The sequence below is a fragment of the Dermacentor silvarum genome, chromosome 4 (assembly GCF_013339745.2).
Source record: "Dermacentor silvarum isolate Dsil-2018 chromosome 4, BIME_Dsil_1.4, whole genome shotgun sequence".
NCBI classification, from domain to species: Eukaryota; Metazoa; Arthropoda; class Arachnida; order Ixodida; family Ixodidae; genus Dermacentor; species Dermacentor silvarum.
The window spans coordinates 132,569,229-132,591,244 of NC_051157.2; the positions used below are offsets into that span (position 1 = coordinate 132,569,229).

At 48.0% G+C, this 22,016-nt stretch overlaps 1 protein-coding gene across 1 annotated transcript in view; it reads right to left on the reverse strand.

The window, feature by feature from the left end:
* Positions 1-22,016, reverse strand: part of LOC119448906 (uncharacterized) — a 60,872-nt gene that overhangs the window by 17,653 nt on the left and 21,203 nt on the right. The window contains exons 2-3 of the mRNA XM_037712116.1: positions 1,436-1,564; positions 590-636 (exon numbers count right to left, since the gene is read on the reverse strand). Coding sequence (XP_037568044.1) covers positions 590-636; positions 1,436-1,564 — 176 coding nt within the window. The remainder of the gene's footprint in view (positions 1-589; positions 637-1,435; positions 1,565-22,016) is intronic.

Consider the following 22,016-nt stretch of genomic DNA (forward strand, 5'->3'; position numbering starts at 1 on the left):
ACAAACAAACAAACAAACAAACAAACAAACAAACAAACAATCATATTCAATGATTATCTTTCAAGTTCACCGAGGAAGAATTCTTTCTGTACTGCGCTATGTGACCACGGATGCGTTATTACGTATTAAAAAAAAGACGAAAAAGAAAAGAAGGGAATAAAAACCTAATGCTGCAGGTCCCGCGCTTACGATGACTTGCTTACTTCAGTGAAAATGACTTAATGATTGCTAATAGCTGAACAGCGAAAATGGTGACAGGCGAGTCGTGTTGTTTAGACGGACCGTTAGTGCCTTCGCTTTTTTCTGACCTACTAAATTTGGCGGCTGGGTAGCGTTAGCGAACTTGGGATCTTTGTTTTCTAGCAAAGAGATTCAGTTGAATGATTTTCTGGAGCCTTCGAGGAGGAAATTTGGCGCTGCCTGAGCCATCAAGATCCTACTTGTTTATTATTGCTTTTTTTTTCGGGGGGGGGGGGGGAGCTTCTGGCTATGTTTATGTGTACTTGGCTTTTATTTATTTATTTTTCACGTCTGTTTACTGTTTCGCCGCAACCGACATGTGCCCACCACGGTGGGAAATCGAACTCACGACCTCGTGCTGAGCGGCAGAAGGCCATAGCCACCGAGCCGCGACGGCTGGTGAATCAAAGAGCGTTGGCATTCGCAGCTTAGTAACGATAGTAGCGACTAGTTAGCCAAACGGTCCGTCTTTCTAATAGGCCAACGACCTCGGTTAACAGCTCTGCATATTTTGGGGGCACGTTCAGAAATCTCGAGAGCGTAAACGCCATAAGGAGGTTAGAAGAAAAAAAAAAGAAGAAGAAAAAATCCTGCGGTGAAAATGTACGCACCGTGTGAACACCATGGACCATTTCCGCCGCACCCTCCCTTTCCCTCTACGCTTTGTGTCTGCCCCGAACATTTCGATCACGCGGAAAACAATTCCCGACCCCCTTCGAACCTCATTCTAGTGCGACTTTCCAAATTGCTTCAGAACTCAGTTGTCGACATTCACACGCGACGGCGACTCTCAAATGCGTGCTCGCGCATAGTCCAACTGCAGGAACCGAACCGTCCGGACCTTTTCGAAGCCAACGTCAACGTCCTCCACAAACCGTAACGCGGAAAGCGCGGCGCGAGGAAGAAGAAGACGTTCGGATGCGTTCACTCGAAGAAGACGAAGAGAGCGGGCCACATCGCCGCCGTAGGGCCATTTGCGCCGGAGGCCCCCTCTATTCGGGGGTGTCCAAGACAATGGGCGCGCATCGGAGGAGGCGCGGGGCCAGTGGGCCGCCCAGAAAGAGAGAACAGGGTCAGCAGTTTCCGGGACGAGCGCTTCTTTTTTTTTTTTTTTTTTTTTCTGGGACGCCGGACCGACGCTGTTGCCGTGGCCGGCGTTGCCGCGGGCCTCCTGCCATGCCTGCCGGCTCCTCACCTCTGGCCCCTCGGTTGGGGCCGCCTCGCCCCTCTGGGTAATTGGGTTGCTTGACGGGACTTCTGGCGGATGGCCTCTGACACCGAATTGACACGGCTTCTCTTCTTCCCAGATGGGCGTCTTCTTCTCCTACGAGAGAGAGAAAGAGATCGGAGAAGCTTCGGCTGCCCATCGTTCTCGCTCGTATAAGGGGGGTCAAGGGTGCAAGCGGCGGGGGATTGCGTGTGCGTACGCCGTTCGGACCGCACTTGAAGAAGCGCGGTAACCACCCCGCCCGGGCGTCTGGCGCGGTGCGCGAAGCGTTTCGCCCCTTCAACTGGGGCTGTTGTACTTTGACTGAAACTACGGATCACTGAGGACGAGCGTGCAACCTGTCGAATTGCGCCTGCGGCTAGGACACTGCAGTACTCATCTGCAAGAGATGCGACGTGAATTTCAGTGACATTGTTATCCGCAATGTCACTCCGCTTTTACACCAGGCTCACCATGGCGCCTACGCTTTAACTAACCTGCAATAACGGTTTACGTGCTGCTGGTCTCCCACTGGAGCAGCTTCTCCGTTATTCCCACAATCAATCAATCAATCAATCAATCAATCAATCAATCAATCAATCAATCAATCAATCAATCAATCAATCATTTACCGTGCCCAGGAACAACCAAGAGGTGTAAGTGCTGGCCCACGCATACATAAAAATAAAAGAAAACGGCAGGGGAATATCGCAAAAAAAAAAAATCTTGAAAAGAACAGAGAGAGGGAGGGATATAAGGAAGGCAGGGATGTTAACCGGGGTGTACATAAAACAAGGCACAACGTGAATACAAAAGAAAAAGGAGGAGAATATGACAGTTGAACAAAATGTGGAACTATGACACATTAACGCAAAGCTCTGAAAAGAACGATGACAACGTTATGAAAAATATCGAGATCATTACATAAGCATTATAAAGACTGCATTCTGAACGGTTGAGTGTTGGTGATGAAAATAAGGAACATGGAAAGCTGATCTGGTTCACTGGTGATCTTGCGCGGAATGCGAAACATGGTACAACTGAGGAAATAGGGACAGCTGTGAAGGATACCGTGAATGAGTTTGAAAAGAAACAGAAGGCAAGCACAACTACCTCGGCAACGAAGTGAGGGCAATGACAATAGCCAACAGTTCTAGAGCAAGGTCCAGTGTCCGTGTCCAGTGACCAATGAACAAACTTTTTCTGGACCTGATTTTTAATGCCACTGTTGGATCTAGAAATGTCATTTCAGCGACCGACGCGTATTCGAGTTGAGGACGACAGATCAATGTGTACAACTTGCGAAACGGTGTAAGAATTGAATTCACTTGATAGTTTGCAAACAGAGCCAAGAGAGCGCATATCCCGCACTGGAACGTGCTTAGTGTAAGCTTTTCAGCTGACGCTAAGGTTGTCTGAAAAGTGCAAGGTTGTCTCAAAAAGTACACCGAGATAATCTTACACAATGGTACAGAAAGAATAATAAGAAGAAATGCTTGTTGTTTTGCGAGTGAGTCATGACTTTGGTCTTAGCAGCATTCAAGGTGAGGCTATCTTTGCACTATTTAGAAAAAGAAAACGGTCAGATTGCAAGATGCGACAGTCATTCTTTTAAGAGTATGAATTTCCTTTAAAATCTTGATGTCATCGGCATATAGAAGAAATGAAAAATTCTGGATAGCGGAAAGGACGTCATTAATAAAAAATTTTAAAAGAGGAGTGGTCCTAATACTTATCCTTGAGGGACACCGCTAGCTGCCATGTAAAAAGAAGACGTTTGACCATTGACGTCAACATAACACGATCTATTAAGAAGATAACTGCGCACGATATTGCCATTCGACGAGTCAAAACCAAAGTGTGTAAGCTTGATCACAAGCAGCGAGTAGAGACTACATACATCAAAAGATTTGCTGAGGTCAGAGTAAATGGTGTTAAGTTGCCCCCTTTGAAGGGCCGGCGCTGATATTTGTGTCATGAAAGTTTCGGGATTTGTGATAGTGGAGCGGCCGGTAAGAAATACATGCTAGAAATGTTACAGGCTACATTAGGACCTACGCGCCTTTTTTTTTAACACGAATGAGTTTTATGCCGGGGTCCACGATTAACTTCCGTTACGGATGTAACAGATGTGAAGTTCGGCGCCAACGAGTAAATATGTTTTGTTGACAGGGATGGCACCGCCATCTACGAACGCTGAAGTACTGCATCGTGACACTAACGAGTGTCGACAGGGAGCGCTTCGGTAGTCACAACGCAGCGGCGGCTTTAACGCGACATAGCCTGTGTTGGCATTTTCCGCAGACATGGTTTGTCTTTCGCGTCGGATTAGCCTGTGGCGCTTCGTCGCCTAGGGAGTGCAGCTTCAACATGCATCAGCAGTGCTTACACGCCGCCTACTGCTTGTAATGCGATGGCCACCAATTAAAAAAAAAACACCGCATATCCACGAAGTGAATGATGATGAGTGGGCGAAGCACCGGGGGATCATTCGGGCAAAACGCCGCAAGCGTTCTCCGGAAGCCGGAAGCCATAGCTTCACGTGTGTGTATGTATGTATATATATATATATATATATATATATATATATATATATATATATACGCAGCCTGGAGTTCACTTGAACTCCAGGCTGCGTGCCCAGGCTAGGGTAATATTCCGCTTTTTCTCAGATCATGCGTCCCGTAAACTTCTGACCCTGTCTGTATATGGACTACATGTAGGTAATCAATGACATCAAGACATCATCATCATCATCATCATCATCATCATCATCATCATCATCATCATCATCATCAGCAGCAGCAGCAGCCTATATTTATGTCCACTGCAGGACGAAGGCCTCTTCCTGCGATCCCCAATTGCCCCTGTCTTGCACTAGCTGATTATAACTTGGGACTGCAAATTTCCTCACCCCACCTAGTAGTCTGCCGTCCTCGACAGCGCTTCCCCTTCTCTTGGCACCTATTCTGTAACTCTAATGGTCGACCGGTTACCTCAATGATATCAATGACAATCAATGACATATAGGAGCTTAAAGAGAAATCGTCCGTGACAAGTTGAAGATGTTACAGATTAAGGCTTACGTCCATCACATCAACCGCCGACGTATAACAAAACTATACTATAGTGTCGGCCTAAAGCACAAGAACACTTCTCACAGCCAGCGAAGCGCATGCCGCGTACTAAAGGGTCAACGAAACCGAGCTGTCAGCGGCCTCGGCTTCCTGCTTCTTTCTTCTCCGCTCTTATCTCAATCGGACCTGGAGATCGCGCGTGCGCCTCATACACGCGATCACCTCGCTCCCCCCTTTTCTCGCGTGAGCGCTGCTGCTGCTGCTGCTGCTGCTGCTGCACTGGAGCGATCCTCACGAGTCAATCGAACGCTCGAGATCAACCCCCCCCCCCCCCCCCCCTCCATCCTCTCGCAGTAACGCGCTTGACGGGACCGAAGACGGGCGGCACCGAAAGTGTGCGGCACTTCACTTGGCGTGGCTCGCTCAGGCCGCGTCCTCGCTCCGAAGGCAGCGACGAACGACGACGGCGGGAGGGGCGGCAAGACGGCGGCATTGACCTCCGCACGGCTCGCGGGGTTGGGCGTCCCACTTGACCGCGAAGCCCGTTTCACCGATGTCTGACGGCGTGTGTACGGTTAACAGGGAGAGGGTTAACACGAGAGAAGCAAGTATGCAAGGAGAAAGGGCTGGCTTGGTTGCACGCGCAGCACGCGGCGCTGTGCGCTGGTCACGTAGTACGACCTGCGCATCCAGTGAACGTCAAGGCCGGAGGCGGCACGTATATGCGTGAGGACGTGAGCGTTTTGCGTAACGCGTGCGACGCGCTAAGTCTAGCGGCTTTCCCTACTGCCAGCTGCTGCACGGTCTTTCGCCGCCTCCTCTCTCCCTCGCTTTCTTTTTTATTTTCATTATTTTTTTGTGGGGGTGTGTGTGGTCTCCGACTTGCTGACGCTTTCGGTGGCTTTCACTCCAGGGAACGCCATAGCAAACCACTGCCGCCTTCTTGCGGGGTCAAATGCCAGGGTGTAGGTTTTCGGCACTGTCCTTGATTTGGCCGCAGTTTCACGGTATTCGAAGAATATCGTAAACCGTGGAATTTTTGTAAAGACGGGGTTTCTGTGCTACTTTCAGTTTTCCTTTTATCTCCTCTGTCAAGTCACACATTTACTTTATCGACAGGCACTTCCCTATGGCACCAACAGGCATATAAACTGGTGGTTTTGACAAGTAAGACTCGAAAGAACACCAGCGCCGTTCTCGGAACGTCGAGTGTGATGCCCAGCAAAATGAATGATCTGGACATCCAAAATTGCTGGAGATCTTGAGCAGATGCAGGGTTCTAAGTAAACAATCTTAATTGCGTCATTTTCGTTCTGTAATATTCTTATGAATATGTTAAATCTTGTGAGAGCTCATGTCCACTTAAGCCCGCGCGCTGCCAAAGAAGGAACCAGGCCAAAGTAGACCTCAGTGCTTGCCGGATGATTTAATGCACTCGCCTACTGAACTGACCTGACTCTTACAAAGGTTGAGTACTGTGGATCGACTTCTAGTGAAATAGCCGACCTTTCAAGTTAAGCGTGTATACGACTAACGGTGCCAGTGCATGTCGAGACATGACGAAGTGTGGAGCTGAAGTACCGGGAGGTCAGCTCGGCCGAAACGGAAGCATGTCAGATGCGCAAGATATACAAAAACAACTATGGACTCTACTGCCAATAGACACTTCCTTTCAGAGTACATGCATGGAGAAAGATACCAGCTGAAAAGCAGGCCAGACATAATCAGTGAAAGAGAGAGAGAGAGAGAAAAGAGACATAGCATGGATGGAAGAAATAAGCTCGGGGAAGTCAGTGATAACAAATAAATAAAATAGCCATAAAGAAACATTGATACGCAAGATGACTGAAACGAAGTTCGAGAAAATCCGGCGTCTAAAAGGCCCTGCAACTTGTAAGCTTTCCTAAAACAAAGTGACGGTCTTGGAACGCTGTGCCAGGTGTAGACAACAAAACAAAAAGGAGAAGGAAAATAAAAATCCACCTGAACGACGAACCGCCCAGAAAAAGAAAACACAAGCACCACTACTGCTGCTCGCGGCAAAACTAGTCCGCTTTCCATTAGAATGGGAAGAAATGGGCTTCAGGGAAATTTCGCACGCGATAGCAAAGAAGGCAACAAGAGCCAACTCGAAGAACGCACGCCAATAATAAAGTAGAAACTCAGAAAGCTTAAAAAAGAATAACAAGAAGAGTCAGTAAAACAAGCATCTCCGCCAACATCAGAAAAAAAAATGATAAAAAATGGACGTTATGTAATACTGAGGACGATAAGATGCCCTCCTCAAGGTCTCCTGAGAGCATGCACTTACAAGAATCAAGTAAATTCAAGGCGGTGGGCGCGCGAGTTTTTTTTTTTTTTTTTTTTTGGGGGGGGGGGAGTGGGGGGATTAGAGAAGAACGAGGAAGTTCCCAGGAAACGGAAGATACACACGAAGTTAGCGATTATGTCAGAGCTCGTCTGTTTGCGGCTCACCTACCGCGGGCCTCATGCATCCGTGAGGGGGGGGCTCGGCGTGTCAAGCCGAAACGGTGCGTAGGAGTGTTTCGGCACTCTACAACGGATGTCGAGCCGAGGCATTCCTGCCCTTAATCCTGACACTTACGTTTCCGTTGCTTGCAGCGCCGCGGCGGCATATGTTGAAAACGCCGAAAACGAGCAAGACCATTAAAACCGCCGCGTTGCGATTCCGACGAACTAAACACCCCAGCAGTGTCGGCGGGTGGTCTCATTCCCTTCACATAGGCCGTATATCTATTAGCAGGCCACGCTAACCTCGTTAAATTGTGGACGTCGCGGCCACCATGTGGATTAAAGCGGCTTAACGTCTGTATGCGTGATGGAGAGATGCCGATAGGAGGAATGCGAAACGTCACCCTACGTAAGGAACGTGGAGTACTATACGATGGCGACCGCATGCAAGTCTGGTAAACCGCTATGCTACATAAATGCAATGATACGGGACATGGAGGATATCAAGTACCAGGCTAGGAGGAAGAGGAGAACGATGCTGCCTATAAGCGTATCTATAGCCTTTGAAGGCGTGCCAGCAATAGCTCCGCCCCAGCGTGTCGTTTAAATGTGCGGGGTTTAACGCGTATGCCACAGAGTTAAAAGCAGCATTTAGACAACGCTTCAAATACAGATCAAGGATATTATGTGGATCAGAAGCAGAATGCCACTCTGCAAGTTTATGCCTGAATCATCTCGCGCATGCACACACACTCGGCGGGGGAACATGCCTTCATAGAATCGCGCCACACAGCAGTCAAATTTCTCCGGGGGTGTTTTGTGATCAAGCGTGAGGTCATCAATGTGTTGCAGTTGAGTATTTTATACACAAAATTCTTCGCAGGCTTAGGAAAATATGAAAACAAGGACAGATGTTTTACATGCTAAACATAAAACGCCTTGCAGAGTAATACTTTGAAAGTCAAGGTTGCGAAAATGCGCCGTTTCACCCGTATAAGCGGAATTACTAGCCAAAGGCTGGTGAACAGAACTCGGAACGGTTTCAGGAGTCGAACATTTGATTATCTTGAGTATCAGTCCATTTGAGCGTATTTATTTTTTTATCGATTTAACGTTGCATGCCGCTTTGCTTGAGCAGAGAAATTATGCTCGATAACATCTGAATAAATAAAAGTATTTCGCGAGTGGCATTCTTAATTTATTTGTCTCCGCCTTTTGCTTTCGATCAGTGATTTTGCTGAAGTGGTCTACCTACCTTGGACCCCGGCTCTCTCAACAATTTCAGGAAGGGTATGGATATCCAAAATAAAGAAAGAAATATGGTCGCACAAGACGCTACTTAAAGGGGCCCTGAACCACTTTTTATCGAAGTGGAGAAAGACACTTGAGGGGAAAATAGGCTATTGCAGAAATACTTTGCCGCAAAAAAGTACTTCAATGCGTTCAGCAGAAGCGGAGTTATTGGCAATCAAACACAGCCTCCGTAGGGCTCCCCCTTCCTTCTTGAATGCCTTGCACTGCGAAGGCTACAGTGGAGTGGGGCGGGGCTACAACGCTCCGTCTACGAAACGTCACCGTGGCGCGCAGTTCAAGTTTCCGATTTTGGTGCCTACGGCGCGCTAAACGTAAGCCAAACGCGGTTGTCCTCAGCAAGCCGCAGTGCGCTTCGCCAGTGGACTCGTGGCGGCTCCCCGCGGCGGCCGCGGTGTAACCGACCGTCGCGACCAATAGCAGCCGCGTATCGAAACATGCTTTATTGCGCAATAAAGCACGCAGAAGAGTGTGAGGATCATGGCCTCTGTTCAAACGAGGGCGTTTGAGAGAAAGGTGACTTTGCGCGCCGCTTGCGAGCTCCACGCACCGCTTACGACAACAAAACTTGACTGAGATGTTCACAGCAGCGTGCGCTACTCACGGACTATGTTATTTCACCAAGCCCGAGGGGTGGTTCAGGGCCCCTTTAAATATGGTGCTGATAATTTGTTCAACGATTGCATCTTCTCCGTGATGGTGCCGAACTACAAGACCTGGATTGACTTAAGGTGCGTATGGGGGCTATCTAGAAATGCACAGACCCTACAGAGCCAGGAGTAGTTTTGCAACAAGGAGTAGGCTCGTTAGAGAAAGGCGAACAATTCACCATATGGACAAATATACAAACGCACCCAGAAAAGAGAAGGAATGTAATCAATGCCGAAGATCCGCGTTCCTCTCGTCTCCTGCGGCTCCGGGCTCCATAAAGGAAGAATTAGAGACCTCGCGTGCGAGAGACAGATCAGCAAGGAGGGATTTGGTTGGCGCGAAGTACGCGGCCCCCTATAAGTCGGCGACGAATTCGAGGGTCAGGAGATTGCATCTGCTCGTGACTCGTCTACTCGATACGCGCCATTTGTGGTGTAAGAAATAAAAAAAAACGAAAAAGTGAGAGGAACCGAACGGAAGAGCCGTGGGAATGCGATAAAGCTGGTATTATCTCGGTTGAAGTACGCGGCAGCGTTTGCTGCCGGTGCAGACGGAGGGAGGTCAAAAGAGTCGCCGAGACGCAAAGCCGCTGCCGTGCAAGACGAAACGAAGAGAAACAAGCTGAAGAAGACCGATGGGAGGCGGTGGGGCCGTAGGAGGAGGTTGGGGAAGGCCATTACGGGCCACCAGACTGAACGACCGGGCAGCCGAACGAAACAGTCGATGACGCGGTCCCGGCGACTTCTGTGCATACACACATGTCCACGCGAACGCAGGTACATTCAGATGAGGAGGCGGGCTAAGCCTGAAAGCGGCCAGTTTCGGAGCAAAAAGAAGAAGGAGAAAAAAAAAATTGTCGCAGAAGGGAGCCGAAAAGGTCAAGACAGTTGCCGGCGCGCCATCTTCAAGAAAAAGGAGATAAAGAAGTGAGGGAGAAACAGTTGGAGACGCCGCCTTGCTCAGGAGCGCCGGCGGGCAGCCAAGTAGGCATGCTGTCTGGGGCAACCCAAATTGGCCAGTCGCCCCCGGCTAGGAGAAGTGTGTCTTCACCGGCGCGCCGCTTTCCTCGGCGGCGGCGGCGAGCAGTTACCGCATGCCGTCGAACGTAGCGTCCGCACGCAGGTTGCCGCTCTCTTTTCCCGTTCCTCTCTCTTCTCTCCACGTCGGCCGGCGTGAGCACCTCTCGCTCACCGGTGGTGGACTTGACCTGGATTCCTCGCTCCGCTGTAGGGCCGAGAGTGCGCGCGTAACTTCTTCCCAAAATCGAACGATGACGCCACGACGACCGGGAGAGGGTGATCGGATAGAGAGAAGGGGAGGGGCCGCGCGTGCAACGCGCGCTCTTGAAGACGGCGATTGCGTCTGGCCGTACAGTTACACGCTTGCTTCGCGCTAGCTTCTTTTCGCCCAGACACGATTCGGCGCGCGCGGAAGCTGCACCGCCGTCCAAACCGGACGGCTGCGCCGCCTTTTCGCTGCGCTCCTTCTCCTCTTCGCATTTAGCCCAGCGAGTTTCGGCTTCCGTAGGAATGCGCGGCCACGTTTCACTGAGTAGTTATCGGCGCGTTAGTAGCACGCGATCAGGGATGTCTAATACGTTGGATGTGGGATGTGTAATGTTGAATGAACAAGTGCGGGAAATACAGTCGAGTTTTTTTCGCGTGACCATGTGGTAAGGGGCTCAAATTCCCTGAAATTACGGCGAAATGGTCAATGAGTACATGCGCTCCATTTGAATATGCTACTCAGACTATGTTTATTCACTGAATCTGCGAATTGAATAGTAGGATTGAATAGTAGGAATTGAATAGTAGGATTGAATAGTAGGATCGCAGTTGGGACCAGGCTATTCGCTTCGTATTGAAAATTTCGAATATTCGCACACCCCTACAACAAACACCACATTGTCCCATAAAAAGTTCGCGTAAACTATGCACTTACAGGTTTCAAAGCGAGTGAATGATACATCATGCTTTCTTGATTGCTAGAAGGTGTCCACTGTCACATGTTTACGATGAGCCACCGCTACCAATGAAAAGCACTTGCGAGGTTGCAACTTTACCACGTAACTGTCTCGGCTCCTTCGTTGCATGCGCATGCTTTGCTGTATTGCATGCTTATGTTGCGGTGAAGACCACATAGAAGGAAAAAAGCGACCTTCTGAGCAAGTGTGGAAAGATATATAATCGGTGGAATAGAGTGGAAGAGCTTAAGCTGAAGTAGAGAGCTCCATTGGGATTTTAACGAAACGTTAAGGTATCATTCATATCATTCACAGCACGGACAGCGTCATTGTGGTAGCTGACAGGAGCTGTTTGACATGTAATCTTGAATACTGTTTGTTGTAGGTTAGACACATTCAAGAGCTAAGGAGTAGTCGGCAGCTTATTTGTGCGTCAACATCTCCTTATTTCATATCAATAATAAAAAAAAACTGATCTGTTATGACGTTTAGTGGGATACAAAGGTCTGAATTCCTGCCAAATGAGGGAAGCCCTTTCACAGGTAGTTTCAGCGCCGTCTTTTTACAAAATTAAAGAAACAGGCTAAATATAAAGCTTTATAATTACTGCAATCCCATAGTTACATTAAGCCGACCAGTCCAAAGGCATTAACCATTATACTATGTTGCTGGAAGTGAGGTCACGGAGACTGCGCATAAAATTTGAAAATACACTTTATTGATTTCAATAAAGTGTACTTGGCCAGTTTTGAGACTTGTAATCCTAAAATTACAAGCTTCAAAAATGCCTACTTAGTTCCTCGCCAAGTGCACGGAAGCGCCTACAAAAGGCGTTCCTCTGCTTCATGGTTGGCCCCTACGCGACAAAAACGTTTCCACTATATAAGAAAAAAAAAGAAAGAACCGTCAAATTCGTTGCAGTGCACGTTTTTTTTCGTCATTATAGCCGTAGAGCGTGCCGTCTACATTCAAACAAAATATAATGCTGACGACGTGTGTAGAATGAAACATAATGACAGCTGTCCTACCAGACATTCGGTGTATTCAGGTTCTTGCGGCACAGGAGTGAGTAATTGGCTATCGCCTTCTGGAGCTAAGCACGGGATCAGGAGTTTCATTACCCGTCGAGGCAGCTCCGTTGCGACGGTGCGGCCAGGCATGCAAAACCGCTTGGGTAATGACCTTTCGGGAAATGTTAATTAGATGCGTCCGTTTGGTATTAAGTAATCCAGAGACCTCTCATATAGACCTCTCTAAACAAATTCAGGACGCAATTTTACAGTTTACACTTGCATCGCTTTATTATGCGTACCAGAGCAAGAGCGAAAGAGAGAGAGAGGTTTATTTGAAGAAAGGAAGAGAGGTCGGCTTGAGCGTTAGTTTGCTCTGGCCTGCTACTCTACACTGGGGAAGGGGGGAGGGGGGATAAAAAGATCGATGAATGATGATATGATAAGCAGGTGCGTATACATGTCCATCACGTTGAGGTCATACTAGAGTGGTTCATCGAGTCCAGTGGTTGGAAGGAAAACTACAGTCGCTTCAATGACCACAGCTCCGCTGTTGGCGTCAAGCCAAGGACCTAATACAATCTCGTCAGATATTGGTCTTTTAGTCACTCGTGAAATAGTAGAAATGAGGCTCTGCCGTTCTTGCGCGTACGCTGGGCATGAGCAAAATATCTGCCCCAGTGTTTCTGGCACTTGGCAGTGATCGCAGTTGGGACCAGTGTCACTGCAGCCGATGATATGCGTATATATAACGTCTCGTGAGTGTAACACCAAGACGAATCCGGTGTAACATACTTGTTATGCTCCTCTTCAGTTTATGAGACATGCGGAACTTAATTTCTGGGTCCCACTTGCGCAGTCGCCTGTGTCGTCGATCAGGATTGGTCCAGTACTCAAGTGTAGAGTTCCGCATAACGCACCGAAGCAGGGCAATCGTCTCTGTTCGTGAGAACGCAATGCTTACTTCTGGCGCATTATTTACAGCTATTTTAGCTTCAGCGTCTGCTTGTTCATTTCCTATCACGCCAAAGTGTGCAGGTATCGACTGAAAGGTGACGTGGTGGCCGCTTTTGGTCGCAATGTCGAGAAGCTTTGCGATTTCTAGAGCTAAACTATAATAAGGCCCTTGTCTCATAACGCACTCAATGGCTTGAAGTCGCAAAATACAGTCCATATGCGAGGAGGCTCTCTTGTAAGGAATCGTATTGCTTCGTGGACAGAAACAAGTTCTGCGGCAGTTGAAGTGGACTTGTGGTCTAATTTATACCGTCGAGCGATGGACATTTGCGGGATGACAAAGGCTGCGGCGGAGGCACATGGGATAACAGAGCCATCGGTATACACGTGTGAAGTACCACTTTATGCTGTAAAAATGTGCGATAGGGTAAGTTACTTAAGGCCAATGGATGAAACACAGGACTTCCTCGTAATTCCAGGAATTTGAAGTTTAACAAGCGGTTTAGGCAGGACCCACGGAGGTGCTCTAGGAATGCATGGGGAAGCGAATCTAAACGGCAGAATGTTCTCATGACGCAATATAGTTCTTAAAAAACTGCAGTTTGGATGTGTGGCAGGGAGTGTTGATAGGGGATGTTGCCTTTGTCGGGTCAACAAGCGTAGGTGCACTCGAAGAGGTTCGCAGAACATAGATACGTTGATGGCACAAGCCCGAGCTTCCGCGATGGTTCCATTCGTTGAGGTGCAGCGTGGTAGGCTCAAGCACGTGCGCAATCCTTGAGCTTGCATGCTCTCTAACGTCCACACACAGCTGGGTCTCATGTTCGAGAGCACCGGCATGCTGTATCTTATATAGCCTATGAACAGGGCTTGTTACAATTGAAGAAGAGACTATTCCGACGGGCCCCATCTTGCTCCTGCCACCACCCGAAGCATAAGGACAAAACTCTTCAGTTTTGACTTCAGTGCAGTGACGTGCCTTGACCAGGATAGTTCACGGTCGATGGTTACACCAAGGAACTTGTGGTGTGTTACATAAGATATCGATGTTCCTTTAACGACTATCGGGTATTTAGTCATTTCCTTGCGCGTGAAGGCAAGCACTGCACATTTTTCAATTGAAAGTGTGAGGCCTTGACGTCGTAAGTACATGGCTGTAATTGTTGCAGACGCGCACGCAGTTGTGGACGCATAGCTCCAGATGCCCATATGCATATGTCGTCGGCATATGCCCTAATGTTTACTGTGTTGGGAAGCTCAGACGCAAGTCCAATCAATGTCACATTGAAGAGAGTCGGACTGAGAACTCCTCCTTGGGGAACACCGCGGTGAATATTTTATTAACCTGTGTCTAGATCGCTTGTCGACATATATACGGTACGGCCGTTGAGATAACTAACGATCCAGTTATATAGTCGGCCACCAATGTCTAAATCGTCTAGTGCATCAAGGATCGCGTAATGCAGAACATTGTCATAGGCGCCCTTAATGTCAGGAAAAACTGCCTCCATTAATCTGCGTCGACATCTTTCCTGTTCAACATTGGAGATCAAGTTGACCACACCGACAATGGCAGATCGGCCTCTTCTAAACCCATGCATAAGTTGGGGAAAGCAGTTATTGCTTTCTAAGAACCACTCTAATCTAGACAGTACCATCCTTTCCATTACTTTGCCGACGCAGCTGGCTAAGGCGATCGGCCTGTAGGAGGAAATTTCATTAGGGCACTTCCCTAGTTTGAGCAGTGCAATAATGCGGCTGCATTTCCAATTGGCAGGAACATTTCCTGATTCCCACGATATGTTATTAGAGGGCAACAGGATATGTCGTGCTTCTGTGCCAATATGACGGAGTGCAGAGTACGTGATTCCGTCTGGACCCGGAGCCGATGAGCGTCGGGAAGAAATTGCAGCGTCAAGTTCTTGCGTCGTAAAAGGCGCCTCGAGACGCTCATCAGGTGACGGGGGTGCAATGGTTCTAAGATCTTCAATTTCGGTATTAGAGGTAGCCACCACAAGTTTACAGTATTCATTGGTCACCTCCAATTCACTCTGGCCTTGATGTAGAGCCACTGCACGGAATGGGTGGCTTTGTTGTGGACTCGTCTGCAGACTTCGTACTACGCGCCAGATCTTAGATAAAGGCTGGCTTGGGTCCAGCGAGCCGCAGAACCTCCGCCACCGCTGCCTGTATAGCTTGTCGAGATGTCTAAGAACGTGTCGTTGCGCTCGGCGACTGGCTGAAAGGTCTGACGGAGACTTCGTTCTTCTGTATAGTCGTTCCGCGCGGCGGCGGATTGCACGAAGGGCCTCGTATTGTGAATCGCTCGCTGATCTGCGCATCAGTAAGTTAACTTGTCTCGTTGTGTCACGCAGAGAAGTAGCAATGATGTCCTCAACCTCGGATGGTGTAGGCGTGCACTGACATCCGTTTTTGATAGATGCCTTAAATAAAGTCCAGTCTGTTTGGTGTGTGCATCATGAGGCCGAGCGGCGGAACCAGCTAAATTGAACGTATGTTGGGAGGTGGTCACTTCCATGAGTTTCTACATCCGTGTACCAATATACAGTTGACAGAATGCTTCTGTACACAAAAGTAAGGTCAAGGCAGCTGCTGTAAGAAGTTCCACGAATGAATGTAGGTGACCCGTCGTTGAGCACACTTAGTCCCTGATTACACATGAAGCCGGCCAAATCTTTGCCACGACAGTTCACTGCAGCGCTACCCCATATGGGATGATGTGCGTTAAAGTCACCAATCACAACGTGCGGACCTCGTGCAGTTTGCAGCACAGACATCACCAGAGCAAAACTGAGCTTAAGGAATTTGGTTATATTCGCACTGCGTTACTGCCGACAGTGTCACACGTTTCCTTTTCTTTTTGGCTATGGTGTTGGGCTGCTGAGCACGAGGTCGCGGAATTGAATCCCAGCCACGGCGGCCGCATTTAGATGAGGGTGAAATGCGAAAACACCCGTGTACTTAGATTTAGGTGCACGTTAAAGAACACCAGGTGGTCCAAATTTCTGGAGTCCCCCACTACGGCGTGCCTCATAATCAGATCGTGGTTTTGGCACGTAAAACCCCATAATTTAATTTATTTTTTTTCATTTTCTTTTTTTTTTGAGTGGCGTTTAAACCACGACAAGGCCGACAAACGAGCGCACAAATTCATGGCACGTGCCTCGCAACCACTTCGCCGTAACACGGAGTATGAAAAAAAAAAAAATCTCGAGCAAGAACTCACAGCTCCTGTCAACGTGAGACAAGCCGAATGTTACAATATGTAGCCTCCGCTGACTTACATACAAGTGTATGTAAACCCTTAGAAGGCTGCGTTTGCGGCAGGCAGGTCCGTGGGCGTGAAGAAAATGGTCGCTCAGAATAGTTGTACTAACTGTGACCGCTGCACTGAGACACATTGACAGCTACAGAAAGGCTGGCGCCGCTGCCCGCCGGCCCACTTGAGAGCTCGAGGTGTACAAAGGTGAAGAACCGTTGTGTTTTGTTGATACATTCTTTTCTGTCGGGTCGTTTCTGTTTGTGTGAGCTTAAACGACCAGTTCAAATAAAACTTTGGTTTGGGATATAACAAGGGCGCCATGCTCATGATCGAACGTGCTATTATTGACGACCCTTGCAGGGACGTAAAGGGCCTCCTGGGTCTGGATCTTATCAAAGCGTTTGATATGGTGGCGCATAAACATAACATGCATGAAATATCAACCTTGAACCTGGGAAGAAATTTTTACAATTATGTGAGGTCCTTTCTAGCTAATCGGACAGCTCGGATCAAACTCGGGACAGTCACAGGCGGTCCACACAATTTAGGCAACAGCGGCACGCCACAAGGTTCGGTATTGTCCCCACTCCTCTTTAACATTGCCATGCACAGGCTCTCGGAGGAATTGGCCAAAATCCCGAGCTTGGGGCACGTCATATACGCTGACGATATCACAGTGTGGGTCCCCGGGGGTCACTCGCTGCACTAGAGGAGACACTACAGGCAGCCGTAGACACCACAGAATCCTTCCTTAAGGGCACCGGACTCAGGCTATCGCCTAGTAAATCTGAGCTGCTGCTCTTTAGACAGGGGAGACAGGGTGTTAGGAACCTTGCGCCTTTAGAAACTCTGCCAATTAAAATCACAGACAACACAGGACGGGTCATACCAAGAGTGGACACAATTAAAATTCTGGGTCTTCTCATTGACGCAAGGAGCTGTAATGCTACGGCTCTAAACCGTCTCACAGGGCAGGCCAACAATACTTTAAGGCTCCTGGGCAGGGTCTCAAATCGAAATGCAGGTCTCAAGGAGGACAATCTCATCAGAGCATATCAGGCATTCTTCGTCAGTCATGTCACGTACATTGCATCATACCTGAACTGGGGGAAAGGAGAGAAGGCTAAGCTGAACACGCTTATACCCTCCGGACTCAAAAGGCCTCTGGGGCTCCCGCACGGAACGAGTACCGAACTCCTCAACAAGTTAGGACTTCATAACACTATAGATGAGCTCATTGAGGCGCATTCGATGTTACAAATTGCAAGACTATCCAACACTAAGTCAGGGCGCAAAATTCTAGATGAAGTCGGAAAGATGAAGCCTAGAGGAGAAGACGTCTCTAAGTTCAAACTACTCAAGGAGGTGGAGACACAATTACTTCTGGACCCCATGCCTAGAAATATTCATCCTGTCCACAACAAGGGCAGAAGGGACGCCAGGGCCAAATGCATTCTGGGTAAATTGCGCCAAAAACAAAGCTCAGCTCTTTCTGTCGATGCAACTAGTTATTGATCAGACAACCGCTACGCTATTGCCATGGTCGATGAGAACGGTAAATTAATACGCGCGACGTCACTGAGAACGAGCTCAATTCATGCCGCCGAAGAAGCAAGCATAGCACTTGCAATTACACTGAGGAGGAGCTCCACGATTTTCTCCCATTCCCGTACAGCTATTAGGAACTACTCAGCCGGCTCTGTCTCAATGGAAGCCCACAAGTTACTTATACACAGTATTAATACTCATAATTACGAGCAACTGGATAGCTCACACCTAGTCGGGTTTCCGGCTCATCAGGGCCACTCGGTCAGCCCCAATGGCTGCAATCCTAACGAGCAAGCTCATTCTGCTGTGCGAGATCTCACATGCCGCGCATCAGATCAGGAACTGCTCCAGGATGACTGCGGCTCCTACAAAGACCCACTTAGTACTTTTCACGCGATCACCTCACACTATAGGGACGGCAGGAGGTTTTTACCTCCTCCCCCCATCAGAAGCTGAACCGTGCTCAGGCAGTCACATTAAGAATGATTCAAACTAAATCTTATCCTACACCTTTTGTGCTTAACAAAATTGACCAGGAGCTTCCCGCGGAATGTAAAAGTTGTGAACACACTCCGTGTCTATTTGATCATATGTTCTGGCTGTGCCCCAACCAAAGGGCTTCGGACCTCAACAGTGAGGAGGTCTGGAGTCGACGCATATCCAGCGAAGTCCTCCAAGATCAACTCCTGGCCGTCCGGAGAGCTCACGTACGGCATCGGGAAAACCTTTGGCCTACCGGTGCCTACGTGGGCGGAGCCACTGACTTAGCCTGGGGGCTTTTGCCCTCGGGCCCTAGTTTCTCTGGACCAAAATAAAGTTCTTGCTATGCCATGCCATGGGATATAGTCGGTTCATTTTGAATGTATGGACCAAGCAGCGTGCAAAAAACATGGACACAGACGGAACACAGAAAACAGAACGAGTGCAGTATACAGTGTATACAGTGCACATCATTTTGTACGCCGTATTGTTAGATGTCATGCGCCCGTTGACAGATGACTATTTATCCCATTTGTTCGTCTTGCTCTCTGGCGTAATTTTACAAAAAAAGTACAATATTTTATTGCACCTGCTATCATCTCGTGCTCTGAAAGGATTCCGAAAATGAAAGAAGGGGAAACGGCAGGAAATAGGAAATGATTAAGAAATGATGCGCGCTCACACATAACAGCGTTCATCGTGCAAACAAAGGCGGCTGCATAGCTCAGTCGTCTTTGAGAAGTGCCCTCGCGGCTTCTTGTGCGCATGAATACATAATACAGTCCATGGTCCCAATACCGTCATTCCGTAAACGCTCTGTCGTCCGGTCGGCCTAAAGCAGCACGTAAAGTTTGTATTTTATCGACAAGAGAACGGAGGGTAGATGAGGAGATGTACTATGGTGCCGTCGCGATGACAAGAGTAGCATCAGGCAGTGCCCATCGTGGCGATACGAAACCAGTGGGCATTTGTATAGGCGACAAAAAGCCGCAAAAGAAATTGCGTTGTTACGTCGCATTCAAGAGACCGGGTGGTAGTCAAAGGCGCGATGAAGTGGCTAAGGGAGTGCAGTCGCGAGCTGCCACATTGCGCTGAATTCCAATGATCTTATGCTTAACACCAAACGAAATACAAACACTTCCGTTCAGATAGTTTATGTGGATAATGACCAGTATAATAGAGTATAGTGAGCGATAGGTTATAGCAGCAAAACAATGTCAACGTACATGCAACAGGAATTCACAACGTAAACACTACAGATAAATAACTATATTACACGAGGAGAAAGAAGGTAGACTTTTTATTTGAAGTTGAACTTGAAATTCTGGGAGAGCTTCATTTCTGAGATAACGTGTATTAGAAATCTTAGAGCCACAGAGTTCAATTCATCTGCTAATACGGACATTATAATTTTACGACTAAGATAAATGAGAAATAAGACCTTGCCTCATACTACGTATTGGTATAGAAAGTGGGCCAATAAGAATAAAGAGTTTTTAACTACTGAAAATGAGCCGTATTAGTGCACCAACATTTTCTTCTTATAAGCAAAAGAAAAAAAAAGAAAAAGCGTAACAGACAAATTGAAAGTTAGCAAATACTTGCTTCTGTAATGAGAAAAAATTATGCTGAAACTCGTTTGGAGTTGTCCAAGTATGCGTAAGCATAGTGCCACTTGCTAATCTCGACGCATACGACGCGACGTATGTTGTTTACCGCGATTGACGAAGCAGTAGACGATTAATTAAATTTGTGCTTTATTGGCATTGTAATCTGTTTTGGCTCTTGATGTGAGGTATAAACCCTTATTAACCCCTATCGATCGTTATCAACCTGATCAGACTCGATTAAACCTTTATCACCTCTTGTCTGTCCTTGTTAACCTTATCGGACATGATCTCACTCTTGTCAACCCCTCTGTGCTTATAAACCTTATCGGACATGATCCGACCCTTATCAACCATTATCGGTCGTTATCAACCTTATAAAACTGGATCCGACCCGTATCTATACTGTTATCTGTCAATCTTATCGGGCATGATCTCACTCTTATCAACCTTTATCAGTCTATATCAGCATTATCGAACTTGATACGAGCCTTATCAATCCTTATAAGTCATTATGAACCTTATTAGAATTGCTTCGACCATTATAAGCGCTGATCGCTCTTAAGCACCTTATCCATCCAGGTCGAACTATTATCAACCGCGATCAGACCCATATAATAACCCCTCATCATCCTTGTTAACTCATTGAGTGTTTATCTGTGTGTTGATGAAAAGCCAATCGGACACTGACACCCGCGTAGAAAGCAGATCACATCGCGTTTCGATGAACATTTTTAGTTCTTATTCATCACCCGTCGCGGTGGCTAGGTGGCTATAGCATTCTCGCTGCTGTGTCACGGGTTCGATTCGCGGCCGCGGCGGTCGTATTTCGATGAACGCAAACATGCAAAGCACACGTTCATGTATATCTAGACGCACGTTAAAAATAAATCTTTTGCTCGGGGGCTCCTATCTGGAAACTGAGAAATCGTTTCTCTCTGTAACCACTGACCGAATTTTATGAGGTTAGTTATATTTAACAAAAACTTATAATCAAGTGCCGGAAAGAAGCATCGTTTTTATTTAGGCCGCCGAGTTTTTAAAAGCAAAATTCATGAAAATCGCAAGAATAATAAAAAAAAACGAGCCTATCAAGTTTACAACTGTGTGAATCGGCAGTGATAAACGTTATCCCAATTCCGCAAACTGCATCTAATACTACATCTAAAGCAGACAAGCGTTCTGTCTTAAATGTAACAAATTTGACTCAGATCGTTCCAGGTTTTTCTCATAAAAAAGTTTGTGCGTTTCTCATGTACATGTGAATTGGTAGCATTGGAGTTGTCCCCGGGCTAAAGCTTTCTTTTAAGGAAACCAGGATGGTCAAAATTAATCTAGTGCCCTCAACTACGGCGATTCTCAAGTTTCGAGACGTCAAGCTAATACATTTCAATTTTAATTTAGTTCTTAACCACGGTACCGCATAAGAGTTCCTTCCTTGTTAGTATGCCGTCGTAACACGCACTTAAATCGTAAGGGACAATAACCTCGCTGCGTTTCTCCTGCCCCCACTCTCGTCTGGCGGGCATAGTTTTCTTTAGCCCGCTTACGACCAATGTAATAAGACAAACTCGCAGAAAAAAAAAGTGTGGAGGCGGTGACGAACGTACACGTCAATATACTCCTGCTGCTACCTCCCCTTTGTGCTGTAATCGTCGGTCCATCGGCGACATCCTTCTCACGTTTCGGAAGCCTCCGTATACACGCTGGCGCAGCAACGACCGAAAACAGCACGAAAACTGCCTCCCCCCCCCCCCCCCCCCCCCCGCGCGCGCTTTGTTCGACCCGCTCACCAACGCATCCTTTCCCCTTCGCACTCCGAGACGTTCGACAATGACTTACAGTACTATACGCATTGAAGGAGGCATCAGCCGGACAGCAGCGTGCAGAAAACAAAGGGATCCGCGAGCCGGAGGGCGATGACATGCAAGGAGAGAGAGAGACCTTCCAACCCACTTTCCTCCCGATGGCGTAATGATGGCAGCAGCTTCGCTCCAGATACGACCAGACACGCGCTGGCCGGCGCTGCGAGCTTCCACGCTGCCGCCGCGCGGCTGGGCAGGAAGGAACCAGCCGAGGAAACGCCAGCGACAGAGAGGAAGGCGGGCTTTGCCGCACGACGCGGCAGCGCTGCGGTCGTACACCCCGAAGCCGCGCCGCGAAACCACGACGACAACGAAACGAACGGAAGGCGAGCACTTGACGGGTGT